The sequence below is a fragment of the Abramis brama genome (assembly GCF_963993115.1).
Source record: "Abramis brama genome assembly, chromosome: 17".
Taxonomy (NCBI): domain Eukaryota; kingdom Metazoa; phylum Chordata; class Actinopteri; order Cypriniformes; family Leuciscidae; genus Abramis; species Abramis brama.
The window spans coordinates 21,108,313-21,133,829 of NC_139979.1; the positions used below are offsets into that span (position 1 = coordinate 21,108,313).

At 36.8% G+C, this 25,517-nt stretch overlaps 1 protein-coding gene across 5 annotated transcripts in view; it reads left to right on the forward strand.

The window, feature by feature from the left end:
• The window catches only part of col14a1a (collagen, type XIV, alpha 1a), a 139,477-nt gene that overhangs the window by 49,060 nt on the left and 64,900 nt on the right, over positions 1-25,517 (forward strand). For all 5 annotated transcript variants that reach the window (XM_084088320.1, XM_084088322.1, XM_084088318.1 and 2 more), the window contains exons 14-22: positions 6,056-6,195; positions 6,610-6,736; positions 7,798-7,937; positions 10,688-10,820; positions 11,093-11,140; positions 11,249-11,385; positions 16,946-17,081; positions 18,956-19,078; positions 21,422-21,571. In XM_084088320.1, the coding sequence (XP_083944446.1) occupies positions 6,056-6,195; positions 6,610-6,736; positions 7,798-7,937; positions 10,688-10,820; positions 11,093-11,140; positions 11,249-11,385; positions 16,946-17,081; positions 18,956-19,078; positions 21,422-21,571 (1,134 nt within the window). The remainder of the gene's footprint in view (positions 1-6,055; positions 6,196-6,609; positions 6,737-7,797; positions 7,938-10,687; positions 10,821-11,092; positions 11,141-11,248; positions 11,386-16,945; positions 17,082-18,955; positions 19,079-21,421; positions 21,572-25,517) is intronic.

The window sequence follows — 25,517 nt, forward strand, 5'->3', positions numbered from 1 at the left end:
GGCAAACACCTCTCTCTCTCTCTCTCTCTCTCTCTCTCTCTCTCTCTCTCTCTCTCTCTCTCTCTCTCTCTCTCTCTCTCTCTCTCTCTCTCTCTCTCTCTCTCTCTCTCTCTCTCTCTCTCTCTCTCTCTCTCTCTCTCTCTCTCTCTCTCTCTCTCTCTCTCTCTCTCTCTCTCTCTCTCTCTCTCACTTCCGGTGTGGGTGTTGAGTGCGTGAGTGGTGTATTGCGATTGCGGTGAGTGAAGGTGTTTTTCTGTGTCTAATATCTTTGTCTTTTCCGACTTTTTGTTTTTGTTTGTTTTGTGTTTAGTTTGTGGTAGTTTTTTGGTGTGGGTAGGGCCGCGTGCTACCGGTTTTTACCGGGGAAAGCATGACGACCCCAGCTACACGAGGTTTGTCTACACTCACGCGGCGTAATGCGGTGAAAGTGGCGTTGGCGGCGAGTGTAGAAGAGATTTGCTTAGCGATTGGCGAAGTTGTAGGACATGGATGCATTTTATCCGCATCGAGGATGAATAACGCTACTGTTATTTTTCTTAGTAATGTTGAAAAAGTGAATGAAGTAGTTGAGCGTGGAATTGTGATTGGTGGCGAATTTGTTACTGTTCTTCCCCTCTCACTACCGTCTAAGAGGGTTACCATATCTAACGTCCCCCCCTTTCTCAGTGACGTGCTAATAACAGAAGCTTTATCACGCTATGGAAAATTGGTATCTCCAATTAAAAAAATCCCGATTAGCACGGGTTCTCCCCTTCTGAAACATATTGTGTCTTTCAGGAGATTTGCATATATGATAACTAAGGACGATGAAGAATTGGATCTTTCACTTAGTTTTAGAGCTGATGATTTTGATTACATCATTTTTGTAACAACTGCTAAAACGAAGTGTTTTGGTTGTGGGAAAGCAGGGCATCTGATTTGTAACTGCCCAGAAAAGAAAGTCACTGAGAAAAGGGACATGGTTTCCAATCCAAGCACGAGTAGAGATGCTGGTGTAGTTTCACTGAGTTCAGAGTTACAGGGTGACCAGCATAGTGGGACTGAAGTGGTTACTTGCAAGGAGATATCTGGAATAAAATCTGTTGTTGTGACGGGTATAGATTCAGAAAAGAAGGACAAAGTTGATATGGTATCTGTTGTAAAACATTCAAAACTTCCTGAAAAAGAAAAAGAAGGTGCTATTAGTGGAAATGATGTAACACAGGTTGTACAGAAAAGGAGTGGAATTGATTGTGTGGAATTGGAAATGGAGACAGGAATAGAAATGTTCAAAACACCTCAAAAAAGAAAAATGAGTGATAAGTCTCAAAGTAAAAAAGCGGTGAAGAAAGCTGACTTATGTGGTAGCGATGATAATGAAACCGAGAGTGAAGGTGAATCCTCAGATTCCAGTGTGGCGTTGTCTTTGAGTGATTTCTCTGTTCGTAACTATGATGCTGAAGAGATAAAATTATTCCTTAAGTCAACGAAGAACAGGAGAGGGGTGTGTGTACAAGATTATTTCCCTAATGTAACACAGTTTGCTGAGAAAACGAGGAATTTAATGGCTGAAGGATGCTTCACCAATAAAGAAGTTTATCGTTTAAAAAAATTTGTGAGGAATGTAGAGAAACTTAAGAATGATGTTTAAGAAGTTAAGCTCATTTTCCACATTAATGAGTGTGGTTTTTTTGTGGCTGTTTTCTCTCCTCTTTGTCATGAGTGAAGTTCGTCTAGCAACCCTGAATGTAAATGGTGCTAGAGATATTAAGAAAAGAGGAATGTTAATTGAATTAATGAAACAAAAGAATCTTGATATTTTATTGCTACAAGAAACTCATAGTGACAGAGGGAATGCAACAGATTGGGAAAGAGAATTTGAGGGGTTAACAATTTTAAGTCATAACACTTCAATAAGTGCAGGAGTTGCAGTGTTATTTTCTAAGAATTTTAGTCCAATTTCTTACGTTGTTGATGAGGTTGTGAAAGGAAGACTACTAAAAATCAGAGCTGTCTATGAAAGTTATGTTTTGGTTTTTATCTGTATTTATGCTCCAACAGTCCCTGTGGAAAGATTGTTTTTCTTAGATTTATTATGTACGACTTTACAAAGTTGCTCAGAAGAGGAATATTTGTTTTTGGGGGGAGATTTTAATTGCACAGAAAATGTGATTGATAGGAACCATGTTGAACCCCATTTACCGTCTCAGAAACGTCTGATTCATTTCATTAAGAAGTTTGAACTATGTGATATTTGGAGACAATTAAATGGAAACGTGCGACAATATACATGGGTTCATATGAGGGAAAACATGGCATCTCTTGCCAGATTAGATAGATTGTATGGTTTTACACATCAGCTTAATATTTTCAAAAGTTGCTCTATAATCCCAATAGGGTTTTCTGATCATAGCATGGTACAATGTAGTTTTATTTTAAATTCCATTAAACCTAGCAGCGCCTATTGGCATTTCAATATTTCTTTACTGAGTGATAGTTTTTTTAGAGACTCTTTTAAGTATTTTTGGCAGAATTATAGAAAATCAAAGACAAAGTTTAGATCAATACAGCAGTGGTGGGACATTGGTAAAGTTAAAATTAGACAGTTTTGTCAACAATATACTCGCAATGTCACTATAGAGGCTAAGAAATCTTTGGAAATTTTGGAGAATGAATTAAGTGAGTGTCAAAAAATAGCTGAATCAACTGGGGCAAGTAATCATTTCGAACTATTTTTCAAAAAGAAAGCTCAGTTAGCGGATCTGCTGGAATACAGAACACAGGGCGCATTGGTCAGATCAAGATTTCAAAATATAAATCATATGGATGCACCGTCAAAATTCTTTTTCTGTTTAGAGAAAAAAAATGGACAGAAGAGATTGATTAAAGCCTTGCGGTCGGAAGATGGTCAAGTTTTGCTGAACCCCAATGACATTAGAAAGAGAGCAGTTGGTTTTTACAAAAATCTGTATAGAAGTGAGTATGAAACGGAGGGTGATGGGGACAGTACTTTCTTGAGCTCCCTACCAAAGATGTCAGAAGAGGGTAATGTGGCTCTTTCAGGTGTGCTAAGCCTGGGGGAGCTATATAAGGCCCTTCATGACATGGAATCGGGAAAAGCTCCTGGGATTGACGGCCTACCAGTTGACTTTTACAAGTCTTTCTGGGCCGAGTTGGGAGCGGACTTGTTACAAGTTCTGAGTGAGAGTCTGTCAGTAGGTATGTTGCCGTTGAGCTGCAGGAGGGCAGTGATAACGCTAATACCAAAAAAAGGAGATTTGACTGACATAAGGAATTGGCGCCCTGTATCACTTCTTTGTTGTGATTACAAACTGCTCTCTAAGGTATTGGCAAACAGACTGGCTGAAGTAATAAGGCAAGTAGTACATCCAGACCAGTCCTACTGTATTCCTCGCAGATCCATTTTTGATAACATCTCTTTAGTTCGGGATGCTTTAGAGGTGTCAAAGTTGCTTGATTTGGATTTTGGATTGATCTCACTGGACCAAGAGAAGGCTTTTGATAGGGTTGAGCACCCCTATTTGTGGAAAACTTTAGTAGCTTTCGGTTTTAAAAAAGATTTTATTATGATGGTCCAGGTACTCTATAGTGATATTGAAAGTGTTTTGAAGTTTAATGGCGGTTTATGTGCTCCATTTCAGGTTAAAAGAGGTATAAGACAAGGGTGCTCTCTATCTGGAATGTTGTATGCCTTGGCCATTGAGCCTTTATTACAAAAAATAAGAGGAAAAATTGATGGATTACATTTGCCTAACTGTACAAAAAAGATATGTTTATCTGCTTATGCTGACGATGTTATGGTGTTTGTAAGTGGACAAAAGGATGTGCAAAGTTTATTTGATATAATTAATGATTTTACTCTTGTATCTTCTGCAAAGGTGAATTGGAAGAAATGTGAAACACTTTTAGTTGGTAGATGGAAAAATGGAAAACCAAAAATGCCTGAAGGTTTGGTCTGGGGTAAAGGTGGTTTAAAATATTTGGGAGTTTTTTTAGGTGATGACACGACTCAACAAAAGAATTGGGAAGGAGTTGTTGAAAAAATTAAAGGACGTTTGGAGAAATGGAAGTGGCTGCTCCCTAAAATGTCATATAGAGGACGCATTCTTGTCATCAACAACCTGGTCGCGTCTTCACTGTGGCATAAGCTGGCGTGTGTTGATCCTCCTCCCCAACTACTGATGAAAATACAAGCGATTCTTGTAGACTTTTTTTGGGATAAATTGCACTGGATTCGACAGAGTGTTCTTTATTTGCCGAAAGAAGAAGGAGGACAAGGACTGATCCATTTACAGAGCAGAACTGCCGCTTTTCGTTTGCAGTTTCTGCAGAGACTTTTAGATGGTGCATCGGATGTCAGCTGGAGGGCAATGGCCCATATTGTTTTGCAAAATTTTGGAGGCTTCGGACTAGACAAACATCTGTTCCTACTAAACCCTTTAAAAATGGACTTGTCTGTTTTTCCACCTTTCTATAAGAGTCTTTTTAAAGTTTGGAGTTTGTTTCACATCCAGAAATCCGAAAATCCTTATTCACTTTACTGGCTTCTTGAGGAACCTTTAATTCTTGGGGCCCGGTTGGATGTAAATGAAAGTAACAGGTTTTTTAATTGTGGTTTTAAGTTGCAAGAATCAAAAGTGTTTATTTTTAGACAATTGTTGGACATTGCTGGAGAGAAATTGGACAATGCTGTAAAAGTAGCTGAATTTTTAGGCACTAGATCTATTCGACTAGTTGCTCTTTTTTTAGCTAAGTTAAAGTCAACCCTCACAACAGAGGAGAGTCTAATGGTAAAAGAATATTTTGCTAAAGTAACTATTCCTGATGAAAATGATTTTTTCCCTTGTTTGATGCTTTCACCAAAATTGGATGGTTTTAAGGGTTTTCCATTTAAAACTTGGGACTCGCAGTGGTTGGATGTATTATCTACTAAAGGAAAGATATTGTATGGAGCTTGTGTAATGGGTTTTAATAAGAATCATCTGGCAAGTAAAGCTGATACACCGTGGAGGAATTTTTTTGGCTTAAAGGAAAATGTAAAACCAGAATGGAGAGTTCTATATAAACCGCCATTATCAAAAAAGGTTGGGGATTTGCAGTGGAGAATTCTTCATGGTATTTTAGCTGTTAATTCTTTTGTTTCTATTTTAAATGTGGAAGTTAATGATGATTGTCCCTTTTGTTTGCAAAGAGAAACAATTTTTCATGCATTTGTACAATGTGCTAGATTGAAATCGTTGTTTGATTTTTTAGAAAAATGTTTTTGTGGTTTTAATGAATTGTTTACTGAAACTGTATTTATTTTGGGTTTTAAGTATAGTCAAAAAAAGAAATATATTTGTCAGTTACTGAATTTTATTATTGGTCAAGCAAAAATGGCAATATATATTAGTAGAAGGGATAAAGTTGAACAGAAACCTGGTCAAAACATCATTGAGACTTTTTTAACATTGGTGAAATCAAGAGTACTGATTGATTATAAGTTTTATAAAACTATGAATGATTTGTTTACTTTTGAGAAGATTTGGTGTTGTAAGGGAATTTTTTGTACAATTTTTGAAGATGAATTAATTTTTTTCCCTTAATTTTGGTTTTTGTGGTTAGCTTGTTGATTTGTGTATGATGATTGAATAAAGTTCTTTTTCAAATTCAATTCAATTCTCTCTCTCTCTCTCTCTCTCTCTCTCTCTCTCTCTCTCTCTCTCTCTCTCTCTCTCTCTCTCTCTCCCTATATATATATATATATATTAGAATTATTTGATGAATTGAAACATTTATTGAAATAATTTTTTTTACTGTCTGTTTTGATTAATTTAATCCATCCATGCTGTATAAGTGTATACAATCTTACTGTCCCCAAACTTTTAAATAGTAGTGAATAACTGTAGTGTTTAAACTGATTCATTAAAATGCATCAAACTTAACAGAATAATGCTTTTTGTTTTGCTACCAAAGTTGTTGTAACAATGTCCCTTAATCCCATTGCAGAAAAATTATTTTCAGAAAAATATCTTGAATATTCAACGTTTGACCGTTAATCCCTATCTTCCTGCAGTGTCCCTGAGACCTCCCCGTAACCTGCGGGTCACTGAAGTTGACCACAGCTCTGTCCGACTCAACTGGGACGCAGTGTCCAGTAAAGTAAAGGGCTACCGTGTCATGTATATCAAGACAGATGGTGTGCAGACCAATGAGGTGATCACTGCAGCAGAACCTACAATACATGACAAGCATTTGTTTCTCTGTTAAACAAACAAGCACTTGTTCACTCTTACAGTAAACATCTATATACAGTATATAGAATTAAAACGATTAAATATGAGTAAAATTGAATATATTTATAAAGAATAAATACGTTTAAAATAATATTTAAATGATATATAGATATATAGATATATATATTAATAAAAAAAAATAAATTTAGAATATATATATATATATATATATATATATATATATATATATATATATATATATATATATATATATTAATAAAAAGAATTATCTATATATACTTTTTTTTTTTTATTAATCACTATAATAATATACTCACTCATTCCATAATTTTATGAACAAAGATGCATTATGTAGTATTTTTCTTCTCTTCAGGTGGAGTTAGGTCCCGTCACCAATGTGTACCTGAAGAACTTGTCACCTATAACAGAATACACCGTTGCTGTTTTTGCTCTCTATGACGGCGGCCAATCCGAGGCACTCAGTGGCGGATTCACTACAAGTGAGACTGTTTGATCCCTGCCAGTGAACTGCTTAAAAATGTTTAAATAGGTGAATTCAGCTATTCTGTTTTGTCAGTTGCATTAAAGATGCCAGCATATCCTGGGCGGTGGGTGTGGATTTATGCAAATTATTTCCCCAAGCACATAAGATACAGGGCCCATTGGTATTCATTATCATGAGCACGGGCAAGAACAAATCTCGTCTACTCACAGCAATGCTGATTTAACATGTACATGTATGAGCATATTTTTTTCTGTATTTTCCTCCTCCAACAGAATGTACAATTTTCACTACACACAGAGTCTGCAGTTTACTCCAGCTGGAAAGCGGGAATGGATGCTTTCTCTGTCCTGGAAAAGCATCTCTTTCTAGGCAGCCTGTTGCATTCAGTAATCATTGATTGGCTGCTGGAATCTATAATAGATCTGGGCCTTCATTTCCTGAGTTTCATTGTTCTCTGGGTGTCCTGACTTTGTCGTTGTAGTAATCAGGTTACGTGGTGAAATTTCTAGGGAATTTATTTGAATGTAAAAGTGAATGTTAGGGTAAATGCTGTTCGCTCTGTGGAGATGAGAATGATCAGGAATTCATTCACTGAATCAAAATTAAATTGGTTAAAAGATTAGTTCACACAAAAATGAAAATTATGTCATTTACTCACCCTCATGTCGTTCCAAAGCCTCATGACTCGTATCTGTGGAACAGAAAAGGAGAAATTAAGGCCAAAACAGGCCAAAATTAATGCAGATGGGTTAATAAAAATATATTTATTTCAGTATATGCAGTATTCTCTGAAAACAGCCTTTACTATCTTAAACAATTGGGTTTCAAGTAAATCTATCTTGTTTTAAGGATGTTTACATATTCTAGACAAAATACTGATTAATTATTATTATTATTATTATTATTATTATTATTATTATTATTATTTGAAGTGAACTACTCTTCTAATTTGTATGTAAACAATTTAACATAATTTAAAAAGTTTGTGATAAAACTGATTAAAGTTCAGCGAAGGATGTTGGATTGCTTACCCGTGCTTGATTCTATCTCAATCAGAGCTTGTGCCAGCCCCTTTTAGCCTGATGACATCAGAGGTCACCTCCGAGAGTTTCCGGGTGAGCTGGTCGCATCCTGCCAGGGATGTGGTGCTCTATAAGTTGGCCTGGTCACCCACTGGAGGAGGAGATGAGAGAGAGGTCAGTCATTTACAAGTATAATGATTCGTGAATGTGAGTGGGTGCTTGCAGTGGCAAAACTCGCCACTCGGTTGCTGGGATAGTTGCTACAATGTTGTACATGATTGCATTCGAGCCAACAACCATGTCTGTACGATGTTGTTGAACTGAAATATGGCTTCTATATGTTGCAATATGGTTGCTAGGTGGCTTTAAACGGTTGCTAGGGTGTGAATAGACAGTTACCATGGTGATATTTACAGACTGTTTCCTAACCGAAACAAACGAGCCAATCCCCATCTCTATATGATGTTCTGATGCAGAGATATAGGCAGTTGCTAGGGTGTTATGGGTGGTTGCTAGGGCATTGCTAGGCGGTTGCTAGGGTGTTCTGGGTGGTTGCTGTGGTGTTGCTAGGTGGTTGCTAGGGTATTCTGGGTGGTTGCTAGGGCGTTGCTAGGCAGTTGCCAGGTTGTTCTGGGTGGTTGCTATGGTGTTGCTAGGCGGTTGCTAGGGTATTATTGGTGGTTGCTAGGGCGTTGCAAGGGTGTTCTGGGTGGTTGCTATGGTGTTGCTAGGGTATAATGGGTGGTTGCTAGGCAGTTGCTAGGGTAGAACATTTTGACAGTTGCCCTGTCAAAATGCACAAAAAATTATTGTTTTCATTGTTTTTGACCCATGTAACTTCGTAACACTGCTTTAAGATTTTTAGGCAGGTCTAACAGGTAGGAAATATAAAGAAATTGAAAAAAAGTTATCAAACACTTCACAGTCTTCACTGTATAAGTTATAAATTAAATATAGATTATTCCTTCTTGAAACTACAAACGTTATTTAGTCAAGAGCAGTGAGTGATTTTCTGTCTTTTGTTGTTTGATTAACATTAATGACAGATAGCAGCAGGTTTAATAGGCTGCTGTCACTTTAAGACCTGACACACATGATGCGAATCTGACATGTTTTCTCCATTTTCTCACATCTCTTTAGGTTCATTTAAGACTTCATTTAACAAATTTAACTGTGCTTGTGAGGATACTCGACAAAACGGGCATTTTGGCATAATTTGGTGTGTTTTTGTCCGTGCAAGCACTGTCTGAAACGGCTTTCTGTGCGCATGATTGTGTGTGTGTCACACAGACAGTAGAAACGCACTGCGTTCTCTTTTGTGTTTTATCACACTTCAAAGGTTTAAAAGCATTTGCTTGAATAAGTGCATGATCATATAATGTAACGCTAGCCAAAGGATGACGGAAAAAACGGATACTGGGTTAATTGCATTAAATATTTGTAACGCGTTAAACTGAAAAAAGTAATCGTGCGTTAACTCGTTAATTTTGACAGCACTAAATAGTATAATTAATGTAATGTAATGTAATGTAATGTAATGTATAACCCTCAAAAATAAATACATTCTACACATCTACTATAATATAATGAAATATTTTTGATGTTTTTTTTTTGTCTGCCATTGGAGAACGAGTGGCTTTTTGGCAGTAGAATGGTGCAGTCATGCCATGTACCAAACCCTGAAGTCTTGGATCATTCTCTTGTTTCTGTTTGAGTTTTCAACATTTCTCTGTTGTAACTTGGTCGTTTTTTTTAGTTTTGTTTTTTAAACTTCCATTGGCATATGTTAGTTTCAACAAACTATATATGTTGAAAAAGAGAAAGTGAAAAATGATTTTTATGAGGTCCTTGAAAATGATTTATGAGTCAATCAATACTTTCTCGTAACCCGAAGCCCGCGGCCAACTGTTACTCTCTATTAGAAATGACCACCACCAAAACAACCACCAGCATACTGAACATGTCCCGTCACTGCTCTCTTAGCCACGCATGACCACAGACACAAGTGTGTGCAAGTGTGTGTGATGGAGAAAGTTTTTAATATTGACCAGGAGTCAGTGCAGCTGTTTTTTATAGATAGCACTGCAGGTCGATATATTTACCAAGAGCCACCAGAGCAGAAAATAATAACATGCTGTGAGGCAAACTGGAATGGAGCTTCATGTCCCAGAGCAGTGGAGTCAGCCCAGAAACACATATTCACTCACATGGGTTTACTGGGACAGCCCAGAGCTGACTGAGATCCAAAGCTCTCTTGATAGCAGATGTGCTTTTTAATGCATGTTCTCGTTGTTGGCATAGCATAGCCGAGCAGCCACCAACATTTATACCTGACAAAATGTGTTTACTGATTTCTGTTGCTGCTGCTATCGCTTTTGCTCTAAAATGGACTGAAAATACTGTTGACTTATCTTCGCAATTATGTACATAAATTTGAGTTAAAAAAAGGTCTAGAATGAAAATATCTTTTCTCCATTAATTATAAATGCAATCTGTCACTGATCTAATGCTACAACCATGGAGCAGACTTCAGTTTAGAAATACAAAATTCTTAGAAAGTCCTTTTCTAGTCTATCAAACCTCAACGTCCTCCCAATGATGACCACGTGGGCCTCTTCATCAGAACCGTCACCTTTGGATCTTTTCCTGAAATAGATGTGGCCTTGCTCCAGAAATGAACTAATGGCCATTTTCTTCATCATCACAATCAGATTCTGGGAAGTCTGCACTTGTGGGTGAAGATGGTTCCATACAATTGACTATTTCTTCTTTGTAGTCAAGTGTGGTTTATCCAGTCTATGACGTAAACTACAGGCAATTGTAGAATCGCATTCTAATAAAATCTAAGCACCATCCAAATGATCCCCACAATGTTACGGCTCTGATTTCTAACTGAGTGCTTTTGTGTTTGTGTGTTTATAAAGATGATGCTGAATGGACCTTTGGACTCGTATCTGATTCAAGACCTGAGTCCTTTTACAGAGTATAAGGTTTCACTGTCCGCCATCTACAAAGACGAAACAGAGAGCAGCGCTGTGATTGTGCTTGAGAATACATGTAAGAGATCCAGTAATGTTGTTTAACTGTTTAACACCAACCAACTAATTTACATGATCTCAAACTGGTTAATTGATGTTTTGTTTTGTTTTGTTTTGTTTTGTTTTGTTTTGTTTTGTTTTGTTTTGTGTTTGTTTTGTTTTGTGTTTGTTTTGTTTTGTTTTGTGTTTGTTTTGTTTTGTTTTGATTTGCATTGCTTTGTTTTGCTTTGATTTGTTTTGTGCTTCGTTTTGCACTTTTTTTTGTGTTACTTTTGTCTTGTTTATTTGCAGTGGACTGGACCACAGAAGTTCCAACCACCATTCCCTCCACTACAGCAAGTAATAAAAATGCGACTTCATCGTTCTGTAATTTTGAACATTGGATGGATGGATGGATAGATAGATACCTTAGAATGTATTGTGTCTAAATTGAACTGTATCATCTAGTTGTTCATCTGGGAGTGACTAGCCTATGGCTGGATGAGGAGACCCACTTTAGTATGCAAGTGAACTGGGAGGTGCTGGACTCAGACGTGGAGCAGTACCGAGTGACATATGTCAGTGCAGACCGCACAGAAGAGACAGTGAGTAAACATAACCACAACACAGAGATATCCATAATGTTAATATGACAACACAAGAGCGAGCTCATTCTTTGTCATCATCTTCTTCCTGTCTCTCTCTTCTCCACATGAGAGTGCATAGAGAGGGCAACATACACTTGTCTTATTTGTGTCCCAGTGAGGCTGTTATTTCATAAAGCTACCTATATTGCTCTTGCGCTATAAAAATATAACAGAAAAATGTATTACCTCTGTGCTGTTAGAGCCTGGAGGCTTATCATATTCCTCCGGGTAAGTGAAGTTGAATTGATGCAGCCCTGCTGCAGTGTTGTCTGTTGCAAGGACATGTCTTGCTCAAAGTGACCTTTTTAAATGCATGTCCCTGTACTGGAAACCCCCCTTGTCTTATTCTGCAGTGATTCCTGCAGTGTATAATCATACATTGATGAATTGCAGGAGTGAATTCAGTGAATATGCTTTTTTCCATGGCATTTGGCTGACTTTGTTTGTGGTATTTGGCGTGCCTTGGTCTGGCACGGTTAAGATCTTTCATGGCGTTAAGTTACTCTCAGATTCTGTGGTGACTTGTCGCCCCTGACTGTACAGAAAATTGACCTCTCTTGGCTTGTAATTGTACTGGAGAATCACGGGGGGTCAAGCTATAAAGGAGATGGATAAAGGAGATGGATAAAGGAGGTGGGACTGGAAAAAAGAAATTCCATTATCTTTTCAAGTGCCATTTAGGTCACTGAGCAAAATGTGAGAAGTAGAGAGAGAACATCTAAGAGGGTTGGTAAAGGAGAACGCGCCTAATTTGAGGGAAAGTTCCAGCAAAGTCTAAACAGAAAGACGATCTCCTGCAGTCAGGTTTCAGCACCACAGATTGGTGGACAGCTCCGTTAATAAGAGTTGTTCTGAAGAACGGTGCACTGAATAACAGGAGGGTGCCTCAACTTGGAGTACCACACCTGACAAATCAAAGGAAGTTAAAATTGTAAACATTTTAAAATTCAGCGTATACTACCGTTCAAACGTTTGGGGTCAGTAAGATTTTTTATTTACTGAAAAAAAAACTTGCTGCCTTAAATTTTTAAGTACAATTAACTTGACTGTGCAAGTCATTTCAACTTAAATTGCATTACACTGACAAACATATGTTGTCATGGCTTAATGGACATGTCATTTTTTTACAGTGTACTTTAATTAAGCAAAGATGCATTAAATTGATTCAAAACATTTATATTTCAAATAAATGCTGTTCTTTTGAACTTTATATTCATTTCATGGTTTCCACAATATGTTTATTAAGCAGCTCATTTGTTTTCAACATTGATAATAATAAGAAATGTTTCTTGAGCACCAAATCAACATATTAGAATGATTTCTGAAGGATCATGTGACACTGAAGACTGGAGTAATGATGCTGTATAATAAAATAAATTCAGCTTTGCCATCACAGGAAAAAATTATAATTTTACAATATTCTCAAATATAATTTTAGTTTTTGAAAATGTAATAACATTTCACATTATTGCTATTTTTACTGTATTTTTTTATCAAATAAATGCAGAATTGGTGAGTATAAGAAAATATGACAGACTTTTGAACAGTAGTGTATCTTTTTTTTTAAATAGAATTATTCAGTTCTTTGTGTAAAACTGTATTAATTACTGAGTACACCGAAACACAAAATGTATGTCACTGCCAAAACTTTTGGCCATGACTGTATATTCAAAAATCCTTTCATTTAATTTTAAACGTAAAACTCATACATTTAAAGTATTGGAAATGTGAAGCCTTAAAATTTGTTGTCCATAGCAACCTCTTAAAGAGCACCTATCATGGAATTTCGAAATTTACCTTTCATGTAGTGTGTAACATAGATCTAAGTGAACAAAAACATCCTGCAAAGTTTTAAATATGAAAGTGCACCGTTTAAAAAGTTATTGTCTTTCAAAAGTAAGAGTCGACTCTGAGTCATTTTTATGAATCGTTAGAAGACCGAAGCTTTTTCTCTGACTAGATGACGTCAACTTGTCAAGTTATTTGAATACGATACGCCCACTTATTGCGCTCCAAGACGCCAGTGAAAACGTCATGGCAACGAGACGCTGTGTTCTGAAGTGCGACTCAAAAACAAACTTTTTTCATCTGCACAAGAAGGAGCATTTGAAGACTAAGTGGCTACAATTCATACAACTATATACCACAGAAGTATAGTCCGAGCCTTGTGCTTTGTTCGCGCCATTTTGAAGATGATTGCTTTACCAACTTAACGTAAATGCAATCAAACTTGGATTCGCGAGCTGGCTGATATTGAAGGAAGGTTCAGTTCCAAGTGTATTTGCATCAGCTTCCTCCTCCGTATCACAACCTGTAAGTGTTATTAATAATTGTTGCTTTTATGTTTTATGTAGCATGCTTAATAATTATTTTGTTTGTTGTGTAAGCACCGTTTAGCTTCTAGGTCTTCAATGACAATTGTATTGAGATATGTGAAGTGTTTGTCGTTGTTTTCGGAGTTGTCTTAAATAATAGAGTAATACCTCGTAGTACTGCATTTTTGTAATTATTTTTTTAAACGTTATGTTGATGCATCGGGCTAACGCAAACAAAGACTGATTGTGCTTTTACAATATGAACTCTGGGCTATGCTCGCTAACATAACATTAAATTCCTTATCTTATTTTTAATTTTTTTACTGCAAACTACAAAGCAGTGCACTATAATCATTATTATAACACAATTTAATTGATAAAAGCATCATTGTACTCCGTGTTAAACAATAGAAGTATTATCTCTGTAAACACTGCTAACATTTGACTGGGTCATTGGACCAATCGCCGCAGATTAGCGTCACGTAAAGGCGGGGTTTTGAAAAGTGATTCACTAAACGAATCATTTGAGAATCGCGGTCAAAACAGGTAAAAATAAATGCATATTATAAGAAAACTAAAGTGTTTTTTGTCATTGCATGCGTGCAAAACTGTTGTTGGGGACTTCTAAAACAATATTAGGAACATTTTAAATGCCACAATATGTGCTCTTTAATATTTGCATGGTAACATTCTCTAAATTACTTAATTTGACTTGTTTATAGTCTGTTCATTGATAATGCACTCACACAGAGGAAGCCACTCCACATAATGCAACCCAACATTTCATTATCAACAAGCAATGGACTGCCATGATTGTGTGTGTGCGCGTGTGATTAATGGTGTGTCTGTGGTGAATGACTGCAGTGATTGGATGCTGGCTAGAGAGCTGAGTGCTGGCTTTCTTAATTTCCATCCAGCTCCCTGAAGTTCAGTACACACAGATCTCTAGACTTTTGGCTTATACTCAGAATAGCTTTCATCAGAGCTGATCAAACACAAATATTTAGATGAAGAAAACTGATGAAGCCTTTGGAATTGTTGAGCTACCATTTGGCGTTTTCTTTGCCCTTGACAGTCCCTCCTTAAATACACTAGCAGTTCCTCTTCCTCTTATATACCGAGCTGTGAGAAAGTAAGTGCACCCCACGAAAAGTGTACATTTAACCCACCAGTTGAGAAAGTACATTTATCACTACTATATGTCAAGTGTTTAATCTTCCAACCAGGTGCACCAGAGCTGCCTGAGCCCCTCAGAAGAAAAGTTGTTGAGGTGTAAGAGTCTGAAAAATGGACTGTAAAAAAGACTGTATAAATCTAGTCTACATGGGTCAGAAAGGAAGAAGCTTCTGCTCTCCAATTTTTTTTTTAAAGTTTGCCATTCAACACCTACGCGAAACAGGACTTCTGGACAAATGAGTCAAAGGAAAAATTTGAGCATTCGAGAGTGAGAAACTCATTCCCACAAGCACAGTAGTGGGAGTGTAGTGATTCGATGGTATTTTGCAGCTTTGGGGCTGGAAATAATGTCATAACATCAACTATGAATTCCATTATACCAAATAGTGCTTAAAGACAACATGAGGCCATCTTTAGAAAAAGCCGAAACCAAACTGTACAGAGTCATTCTGCATGATCGTGTCTAAAGTCAAAGCACTCCAGATTGCAATACAACAAAATAGCTGTACGATCAATGAAAGAGACTGATGGACAATAATAAGAAACACCTACAAGCATGGGCGTAGATTTGGTTTGAACATTGGGGGGGTTGAAGTTTGGGTATGCCTCCTTTTCATGTGATCATGGTATAAATATTGGGGGGGTTGTAATGCATAGATTTAAATATTGGGGGGGTTATCTCCCCCCTAACCCCCCCACAAACTACGCCCCTGCCTACAAGTAATTATATCTGCCAAAGATATATTGAATTATATATGTATAGATAGATATTTATACTACAGTTCAAAAGTTTGGGGTCAGTAATTTTTTTTTAATGTTTTTGAAAGAAGTCTCTTATGCTCACCATTAGTTGGTAAAAATACAGCAACACCGTAATATTATGAAATATTATTACAATTTAGAATCATTGTTTTATTTTTTTTAATATTTTAAAATGTAATTTATTTATGTGTTGGCAAAGCAAAAAAATTTGTAAGTTTAGATTTAAAAAAATAAAATAAAAGAATGCCTTTATTCAGCAAGGATGCATTACATTGATCAAAAATTACTTTTACACTGTTACAAATAATTTAAAATAAATGCTGTTCTTTTGAACTTTCTTTTCATCAAAGAATCCTGAAAAGTGTCACGGTTTCCACAAAAATATTACTCCCATTTTAAAATATTTTAAAATAGAAAATATTTATTTTTACTGTATTTTTGATCAAATAAATGCAGCCTTAGTGAGCATAAGAGACTTTTTAAAAACATAAAAAAACTTTACCAAACCCAAACTGTTTAACGGTAGTGTAAATGCCAAATTGATTGAAATTTTATATATTTGTTTTAGTTCTGGTGAAGATTTATACACTAAAAGTGATTTAAATATAATATATAACATTTTCAGTGGTAGTTAAAAAAAAAAAGAATTCGATATATATTAATTATTTTTGAAAGAAGACTCTTATGCTCACCATTACTTGGTAAAAATGCAGCAACACCGTAATATTATGAAATATTATTACCATTTTGAATCATCTTTTTTTTTTACATTTATTTAATTCATTTATTTATGTGTTGGCAAAGCAAAAGTTTTTGCAGCCAATACTCCAGTCTTCAGTGTCACATGTTCCTTCAGAAAAGTTGTTACAGTCAAACTTGAATAATTTAATTAAACCTTGCTGAAAGAAAGTATTTTTTTCAAAAAAAAAAAAAAAAAAAAAAAATTGAACATTAGTGTATGTTGGATAAAAGACTTTAATAAAAAGACAAAACTCTCTGAGGTGTACTTACTTTTACAACACTGTACATACACACATTTGTTTTTATACTGTATGATGATGGGGCATCCCACTGAATTCTATTGTATATACTTACCCTTTTACTAAACATTCACCATTTCTGCATGATACTTTTGTACATTTTCTTCCATATGAAGCTGTTTTCCACACAGAGACTTCAAGGACATTTGGCCCTATCAGGGATAGCAAAATGCATCAACACACACACCATGCTTGTCTGGTATTGAATATTCTGCTCTCCTCCAGGTGTTAGTCTCGGGAAACAGAAGAAGCGTGATCCTGCAACCTCTCCTCTCAGACACAAGGTACAAGATCACAGTGACCCCTATTTATGCAGATGAGGAGTCCACTGCGCTGTCAAAGTCCTCTTCCGGCAAAACATGTGAGTGTGAGCGAACAAATGCAGCTGGAGTTATAGTAAATGAAATACATTATGGGCATCTCTCATTGCGTATTACGTTGGCATAATTGCATGGCATCGATTTTGAGTTTGAGCTCCCTTTGCTTTATTTTAGAAATCATAAAATGAACACTTCAATAACACACAGCCGTAATTTCAAATATTAAAAATGTACACAATTCACACTTGCTTAATGTTTGGCATGTTCTTATGCAGCATTAGAAGTATTTAGTGTCTAGTTTATGCATAATGGTCTGCGTTCAATTCCCAGGTTGGAATAAATACATTTTTTATCCCGTTTTAATAAATCAGGTAAAAATACAAGACTGTGCCAGTTAATGTATTAACAGGAGCGTGATCTCAATTGGTTCCATGTTAGTTCTAGATTTCTGTGAGTTAATTAATTTGACCTCAAAGCAGTGATAGACTTGCCATTTCCTGAGGCAGATTCACTTTTAATCGAACTAATCACTTGTTAAAAAATACCTGCTTTTTCCCTTTTTTTTAAGTTCAGTGAACCTAAATGAAGCCCCCGTGTTATTTTTTGTTCTCATGGGATGTTTTATGACTCTAAAGAGGGGTCTGGAACCTTTCCTCTCACATCAATTTGAAATCTGCATTGTATTAACTCATGCTAATTTCCTGTTTGTCTTATAAACCATGTACCTGCTGTTTTTATGCACCATATATGAGCTAAAAATAGATCCTCTTACACCACAGCTCTGAGATACAGTTTATCATCACTGCATTTTGAAGTTAGATGGTCAGTCTTGCAGTCTCGTGAAACACATTCTTTAGCAGATTGAATAGTATTGATTTTATCCATTAATAAGCATAATAAGTATTATCCATTCCAGCCCTGGTCTTCCCACACTAATGAACTGATCAAACCAGCTCGCTTTACTCTGATGGGATTGATTTTCTACGGCTTTCTCCCAGTAATCATCTTCAAATTAGAGCCCATTCTCTGATTAGAGATGCTAATGTCACCTCATGTTGAACTTGAGATCAGTGTCTGCTAGTTGCCTTGGAAAACCTTTGCACTTGTTTCTGATTGAGTTTGAGGTTGAATTAATTATCAGTGGGGTGATATTCTCTGTGGAGTAGTAATTATGTGAAAACAGACTTTTTTATGAGAATGCTGGGAATTCAGGGTTGAACCAATGCATTGATTTATTTATTTATCCTACCGTTTAAAAGTTTAGAATTTTTTAACAAAAAATAAACTAGTGCGTTTATTCAGCAAGGATGCATTACATTGAACAAAAGTGACAAAATACAAAAAATTTAAAATAAATGCTGTTCTTTTGAACTTACTTTTCATCAAAGAATCCTGAAAAGTGTAACGGTCTCCACAAAAATATTACTCCCATTTTAAAATATTTTAAAATAGAAAATAGTTATTTTTACTGTATTTTTGATCCAATAAATGCAGCCTTGGTGAGCATAAGAGACTTTTTAAAAACATAAAAAAGACTCTACCAAACCCAAACTGTTTAATGGTAGTGTAAATTCAAAATTGATTGAAATTTAATATATTTGTTTTAGTTCAGGTGAAGATTTATACACTAAAAGTGATTGAAATATTCATTTTCAATATATATTAATTATATATGCATTTATTATATATATATATATATATATATATATATATATATATATATATATATATAATTATTTTTTTTTATTATTTATTTTTTTTTTTTTTTATATATATAAAAAATTATGATACAGTTTGTTGTACCATTTAAATCACATGTGCTAGATTAAAATGAAGTTCAGTTGACATTACCAGCAATTGACATTAAATGACCACATTGCAAAAGCTAATCATCTTCTGTCTTCTGATTGGTTAGTGCCACTTTCTGGTCCCAGTAACCTCAGGGTGTCTGATGAATGGTACAATCGCTTCCGCATCAGCTGGGACGGCCCTCAGTTCCCCACTATGGGTTACAGGGTCATCTACCAGCCTATCTCTGGTATGTATACACACACACACACACACACACACACACACACACACACACACACACACACACACACACACACACACACACACACACACACACACACACACACACACGGATGTCTGCACAATCCCATGTAAAAGTGCTACATAATTCAGTATTAAATTCCAGACATACAGAAGGTATGAAAATAACTTTAGCAAAAATGTCCTGAGACTTTCTAAACATATATAGGACGGTAGGATGAATTATTAGCAGCTTGTTGCGAGCAGTTTGAAAGGGCATTGGTAGGTGGAGATACTGACTCCACGTCTGCTGTTCTGAAAATGACCATTCTTCCATCTGCAGTCTGAGATTCGTCTATAAACAGAAGCTGTAATGTAGCCGCAGCACTCCAGAGGGAACAAAAAATATCACTCTACTCTGTTTTCCACTGAAGTCCAGCCCAATAAACTCCTTTATTCCATTATATTATCTTAAACTCCCATCTGCGGTGGAGAGTAATGGCTTCTCCACCTACATTCAATGCCCTTTCAAACTGCTCCTAACAGCTGCTAATAATTCATCCCACCACTGGTCATTTCTACTGTCCAGAGCTCATTTTCCGTGTGTCTTTGTGTGCGTGTTGTTAAAGGGGAGGGTTTGCTTGTTCTCATTTTGTTTCACATTTAGTTTTCCCTGTTTCTTTGTTGGTTATAGTGTAATGCTATGATTGTATTTTTTTGTCTGTGAGATCCATCCATTCTGGAGGCATCACATCATTGGGATGTTTAGTTTGTGACGGCCAGAAAACGTCACTTTATCTTTGAAGTGTTTTTTTAAAGGGGTCATGAACTGCATTTCTTTTTTACGTTTTATAATGAGGTCCACTTATAATGTTATCAAGATTTTTACATAAACATACGAATTTAGAAGTAATTTAGAAGCTATTTCCTCCCGTTTTTGACCCTGTCTTTCGAACACTCCATTTTGATGGACGTGCCACGTTCAAGACTTGGAAGTAAACGCCCCCTGCTACGATTGGGTAGTTTTCCATATTAAAATGATTTTCATCTTCCCCGCCATTACACGTTTGGAGTTAAAAGCAAAGGAAAGAACTATCACAATTATTGAGTTTGACTGTGGCGCTACAGTATAAATATTCAGTACATATCAAATGATCTCTATCAGACAAATCAATAGTGACACATGGTAAAAACAATGTTACTCACACTTGTGTGTTGCGACATTACTGTTGGATCCAATGTAGTTGGATACAGCGTGCACACTGCCCACCAACCTCGATTTTGTCTGGCTTGGTTTAGAGGGCAAAACGGGAGCCTTCAGTGATAAGGATGTCCCCAAGGAAAGGTAATTCGCTAAATTCCTTTCCACCTGAGGCATCCACCCATAACCCTCCTCATTCAGCCCCTCTACATTCTAATAACTCGAAGCTGAATGGACCACGTGGGCAGAGTATGGATGGACATATCAGTGTGCAGGTCTGGGAAAAAGAAAATGCTCATCAGAGCTGCACACTTATGACTTCGCAGATATCGTTCATCTAAACGACCTTCCGCAGTCTTGCACTTTGAGCCGGACCAGTTTAAACTCAGTCTGGCTGTGGCACGAGTCATAAGTTTCATTAGCTCATCTTATTCAGCGTTTGCTGCGTCGAGCAGGAAACAGATCTATTAATTATAACCGTTTCTACAGACACCACGTCTATTATAACTGAATCCCTGATGAGCAATGTGTCCTTGATTTCCATGGAAGAAACTGCTGAGCGGGCTTCCATCGGCAGGCGTTATGAAACGCGGGCTTGGAGGAACACAGTGCTTGAATTGCCTTCTATCCTTTCTTCACAAACTGCCATCTTCACACAGCACTCAAACAATCGGCTTCCTGAAGACAAATTAGCTGATGAAGTGCTCTCAGGCGCCCTTTTTATATGCTTTTAAGTCATTGCACTACATCGGCCATTGTATGCTGTGTTTGCACACGTGCCTCAAACACTGGGTTCCGTGAGGGTGCGACCGCATAGAAGTTCCCTCAAAAGAGAGCAATTCTTCAAAGTTTCGATTCATTTTGTGTTTCACAGAAGAAAGTCAGTCATACAGGAGCAACATAAAAATGACTAAATGCTGATAGATTTTTATTTTTGGGCAAATTAACCATTTAACGAATGACCTATGCTTGTGTTTTTCATTTACATTTGGAATTCTTAATTATAACAATAGCAAACGTTACTATTGTATAGCTGAATTACTTGATTAATATTATAAGTGTACTTCCAGGAAAAAAGGCAAAAAATATGTGTGTTTTTTCTGTAAGTTGACTCAGATTGTTTTCATCTCGTCTGCGCTCTGTGCGCAGTGTCAGGTCTGGCTCTAGAGACGTTTGTAGGGGATGATGTAAACACCCTGCTGATCCTCAATCTGTTGAGTGACACGGAGTACAGCGTTCAGGTCATCGCCTCCTACACCACCGGATCCAGCCAACCCCTCACCGCCAAGGGCAAAACACGTGAGTCTTTATAATCTATCCCAACAGCCCACCATTATTTTGCTGCACCATCACATCAGATTCATAGTAATTTGCCACCTATGTGATCGTCCTTGCTAAGAAGCAAGGTTTCCACAAATTATAATAGATTATTTCTCTATTATAATATGCAACAGCAATAATATGGCTATGTAAGCGGACTAGCAAGAACCATCCCTTTTGTCTGTAAATGAAACCTGAAGGCGATCTTTGATAGGCAGCCAGCTACACACAACATTCAGACAGACAGCTTCAGTAATGACAGTCCTTTGCATATAAATTTGATATCGCCAAGTACATCACAAAGTAATACCTGTTTTAGAGATTCTCATCAAAAACCAAACAGATTATGTTTTCTTGAGGAGTGCTGAGGCCATCCATCAGAACACTGTGATGTCAACATCCCACTATCAGTCACCACTGTCTTGTTTCAGTCTAGTCAGATAAACAGACAAAATGCTTACAACACCTGCGTCTGCAACTGACAGGCCGCTATCACAGAAAAACGTTTGTAAGATCATAATATATAAGGCAAGTTATATAAAATATCTTTCACCAGGGTTCAGCCTGTTACTTCCACAATCAAGGGTGTAAATTGAGACATTTTATGCAAGTTAAAGGCAGGGTCTAAATTAAAGGCAAATTTTTCCAAATTTGTTTAAACTTTCTTTATATACCAATACATAATTAAAATGTAAGTTTGCAATAAACACAGCTACTTATTTCCATTCGGAACAAATGAAATGATTGGCTGGGCGACTGTCACTCTCCTTCACTACCATGGCTACCACCCCTGCTGCTACAGGAGCTGCCCACATGCGCGCACCCGTTTGACTCGAGGAGGGGAAGAGGCACGGAGAGAGGCACAGAAGCTAGGAAGAATCACAATAATGGCAGAGAAAGAGCAGTCAAAATTCCCAGTACCTGCATATACAGTCAGCGAAGGCAAACAAGGCAAAAAAGGAACTAGTAAGGTAGAAAGGAAGGTAGGCTACTTGTCACCGGAGTGTAACGTTAGTCCTCATCAGAGCCAACAGTGCTGTCATCGTGGAAGCTCTTACATGCAAAACACCGTATATGTTATGAATCTTACACGAAATTCACCTTCATCACAGTCTAACTGATGGTAATGGGAAAACGTGTATCAATGCAACCTGTTTTTAGCTTTGCCTTATGTTACTAGCTCGTTACCGAATCAAACTCAATATATTTTAAACTTTACCAGTATCGATATGCTAGCTTGATAGGGAGTACTAACAGCCATGTTAGTTGTTTATATTCATAATGATAAAGTTAGGTATTTTATTACATGTGATTCTGACATGATGTCACTACATGCGCTGGCAAACGCGTCCTCCAGCTGAGCGGTCGGCATCGCACGTTCATGTGTTTTGGGGGCGTGGCTTTGGAAGGAGCCCAGAAGGGAGGGGGTGGGAGTGAATGGAATAAGTAGCTGTGTTTATTGCAGTCCTGAGAGGACTACAGACACTCGATTTTTATACTCTTTTTCAGAGTACTTACATTTTAATTATGTATTGGTATATAAAGACAGTTTAAACAAATTTGGGAAAAAATTTTTTTAGAAAAATCCTGCCTACCCTGCCTTTAAAGTATGAGTGTTAAAGTTTATTTAACTTAAAGCTGCAGTCCGTAACTTTTTGGGGTTAAAAATGATCCAAAATAGATTTGAGCATAACCAGCCAGTGTTCAAAACTATCTGCTTGCCTTAGCTCTATTCAAAATGTTAAGCTTGTAATAATGTTTTTAATTCCAGTGGTACTGGTGGATTTCTGCAGGAAACTCGAGCATGTCTTTGCGTCATTACGTCACATCTGTACACATAAAGAAGGTGTCTCGGCTAGTAGGCTATATTGCATGTGAGGATGTTGGAGGTGGAGATTTATAGCCTTTTCTCACAGCACTTGATATAATTAAACTTATCAATTTGATGGCGGATCCAGAAAGTTTCAAACGACAATCACCAGTGACAACTGGAGATTCACCCGTTGTAAATTGCAAAAGACTTCGGACTTTGGAGTGGCTACAGAAAAAAAGAGACAGCAACCGGCCCGTGCGAAAACAAGGATAAATATCAGAAGGGCATTAAATATATTCATGCAATGCTGATGTTGTTAACATTAACAATTTGAGAACAAAGTATAATTTGCACGGTTTGACGTGATAAGCGATCGTTAGATTTAATCAGCTCGATTTACTGCAATGCTTTTTTCCCCTTAGTTGGTCAGAACAAAAGTGGATGTTACTTACTTGTTCAGACATTTTCTAGTGAAAATTCTTATGTTGGTCATACTTCCAAAAAGTAGAATCTGTGATTGCGAATGACAGTATCCACACTGGCGTGGCACATTCTCCACAAAACATTGGATTCATCCGCGCTGTGCCGTGCCGAGGCACAACCCACGTAAAGTTGATTATTCTGCGAATAATTTGATTTATTAATGTAGCCTGGCAAAATTGCAACTGATCAAATAATAGTTATTTGTTGCCTGAGCATTTTAGACAAACAACTTTTTACCTACAATAACCTTGCTTTATTATTGTAATTTATATACACTTATCAGAAACTGCTTGACTCAAAAATCTAAAGGGACATTTGCCATCTTAGGTTAAATGAGCATAACGCTTCTGCATGTCTGATGTTATGACACCCTGAATTGTGCCATTAAGCTCTGAAAAAACTTCCAGCTTTTAGCATGAACTATTATTCCATTCACATTCCATGGCTTTCTAAGGAACACCCCATATTATCTCACCCTACATGATGATATCTGCATACCCCCTGCTCTATGGGGTCCATCAATTTTTCATACGTTTTCTGTTTGACCTTTGAATAATTGAATGCACAATAATGGATTTCCACCTCTTTGAATTAGTACTATCAGCCAGAGGCCCTTTTTGCATGTATATAGTTCATTAAAATAGTTTATATAAGAAAGAAATCTTGTCACATGCATTATTCAAAACCTTAAACAAATTTCAACCACTGTGCGCCATATGTTTTGTGCACAGTCTCCATTTTAATCTGAAATATCCCAGTCACAAATGCGGCTGACATGATGTTCTGTTGTGTAGCATGAATTTCAATAGGCAGCTTGATTGCATAAGTAGTTCCTTTTTAGGATATGCTCTCATATCAAAGCTTAAAGGAGGACAATGTTTCACCACATGGCCTTTTTCCAGTACAAACAGAATTTGGGTTCGCAACAACTTTTGGCATATAAAATGCGTGGGACTCAGTCTGTTGTGACATGGCCACAATTGTGTTTGTGTTCCAAATAGTACAAGCTCCAAAGATGAGTGTTGTTCTGTGTGACTAATGTGGACCATGTGCTGTGGCTTGGGCTTGTGTTTTAAGGGTATGCTGACCAAAAATGTGATAATTCCAAAATAAGCCTATTTTTCTGCTTTCAAATGAATTTTCTTTCACACAGCACATTCTGTGTGGTTTGCACAAAGAGAAAGAGAAAAATAAAGAAAGACATGCTTAACGCCATTTGTGGCTTTTAAGTGGAAAGCATATTTATTAAAATACTGTTTAAACCTCTCACTTTCATCTCAGATGTGTTTTTCTAGCCATTAGTTTTGCCTGAATTGCAGTATTTAAAGAGTATCGCACAGAAATCTGAGTCGCTCAGAAATGGGCTGCTGGTTTCAAGAGAAGTTAAGCCTACAGGTTTTACCTCATAACCTGCATCACAAAGGAGCCTGCTGACTACCCTATGGCTCATTAGCATTACTGTAATACATGTGCTTCTTTTCATTTTACAACATGAGACTACATTTGAGAAAAAATGCTCAAGGCTTACCTCTCACTAAAGTCCAACTCGTACATTTCAAAGCATTCATACAGGTTTAGTACACTACTTTTCAAAAAGTAGTTTTTTTCAGAATTTTTCAGAATTCTTGA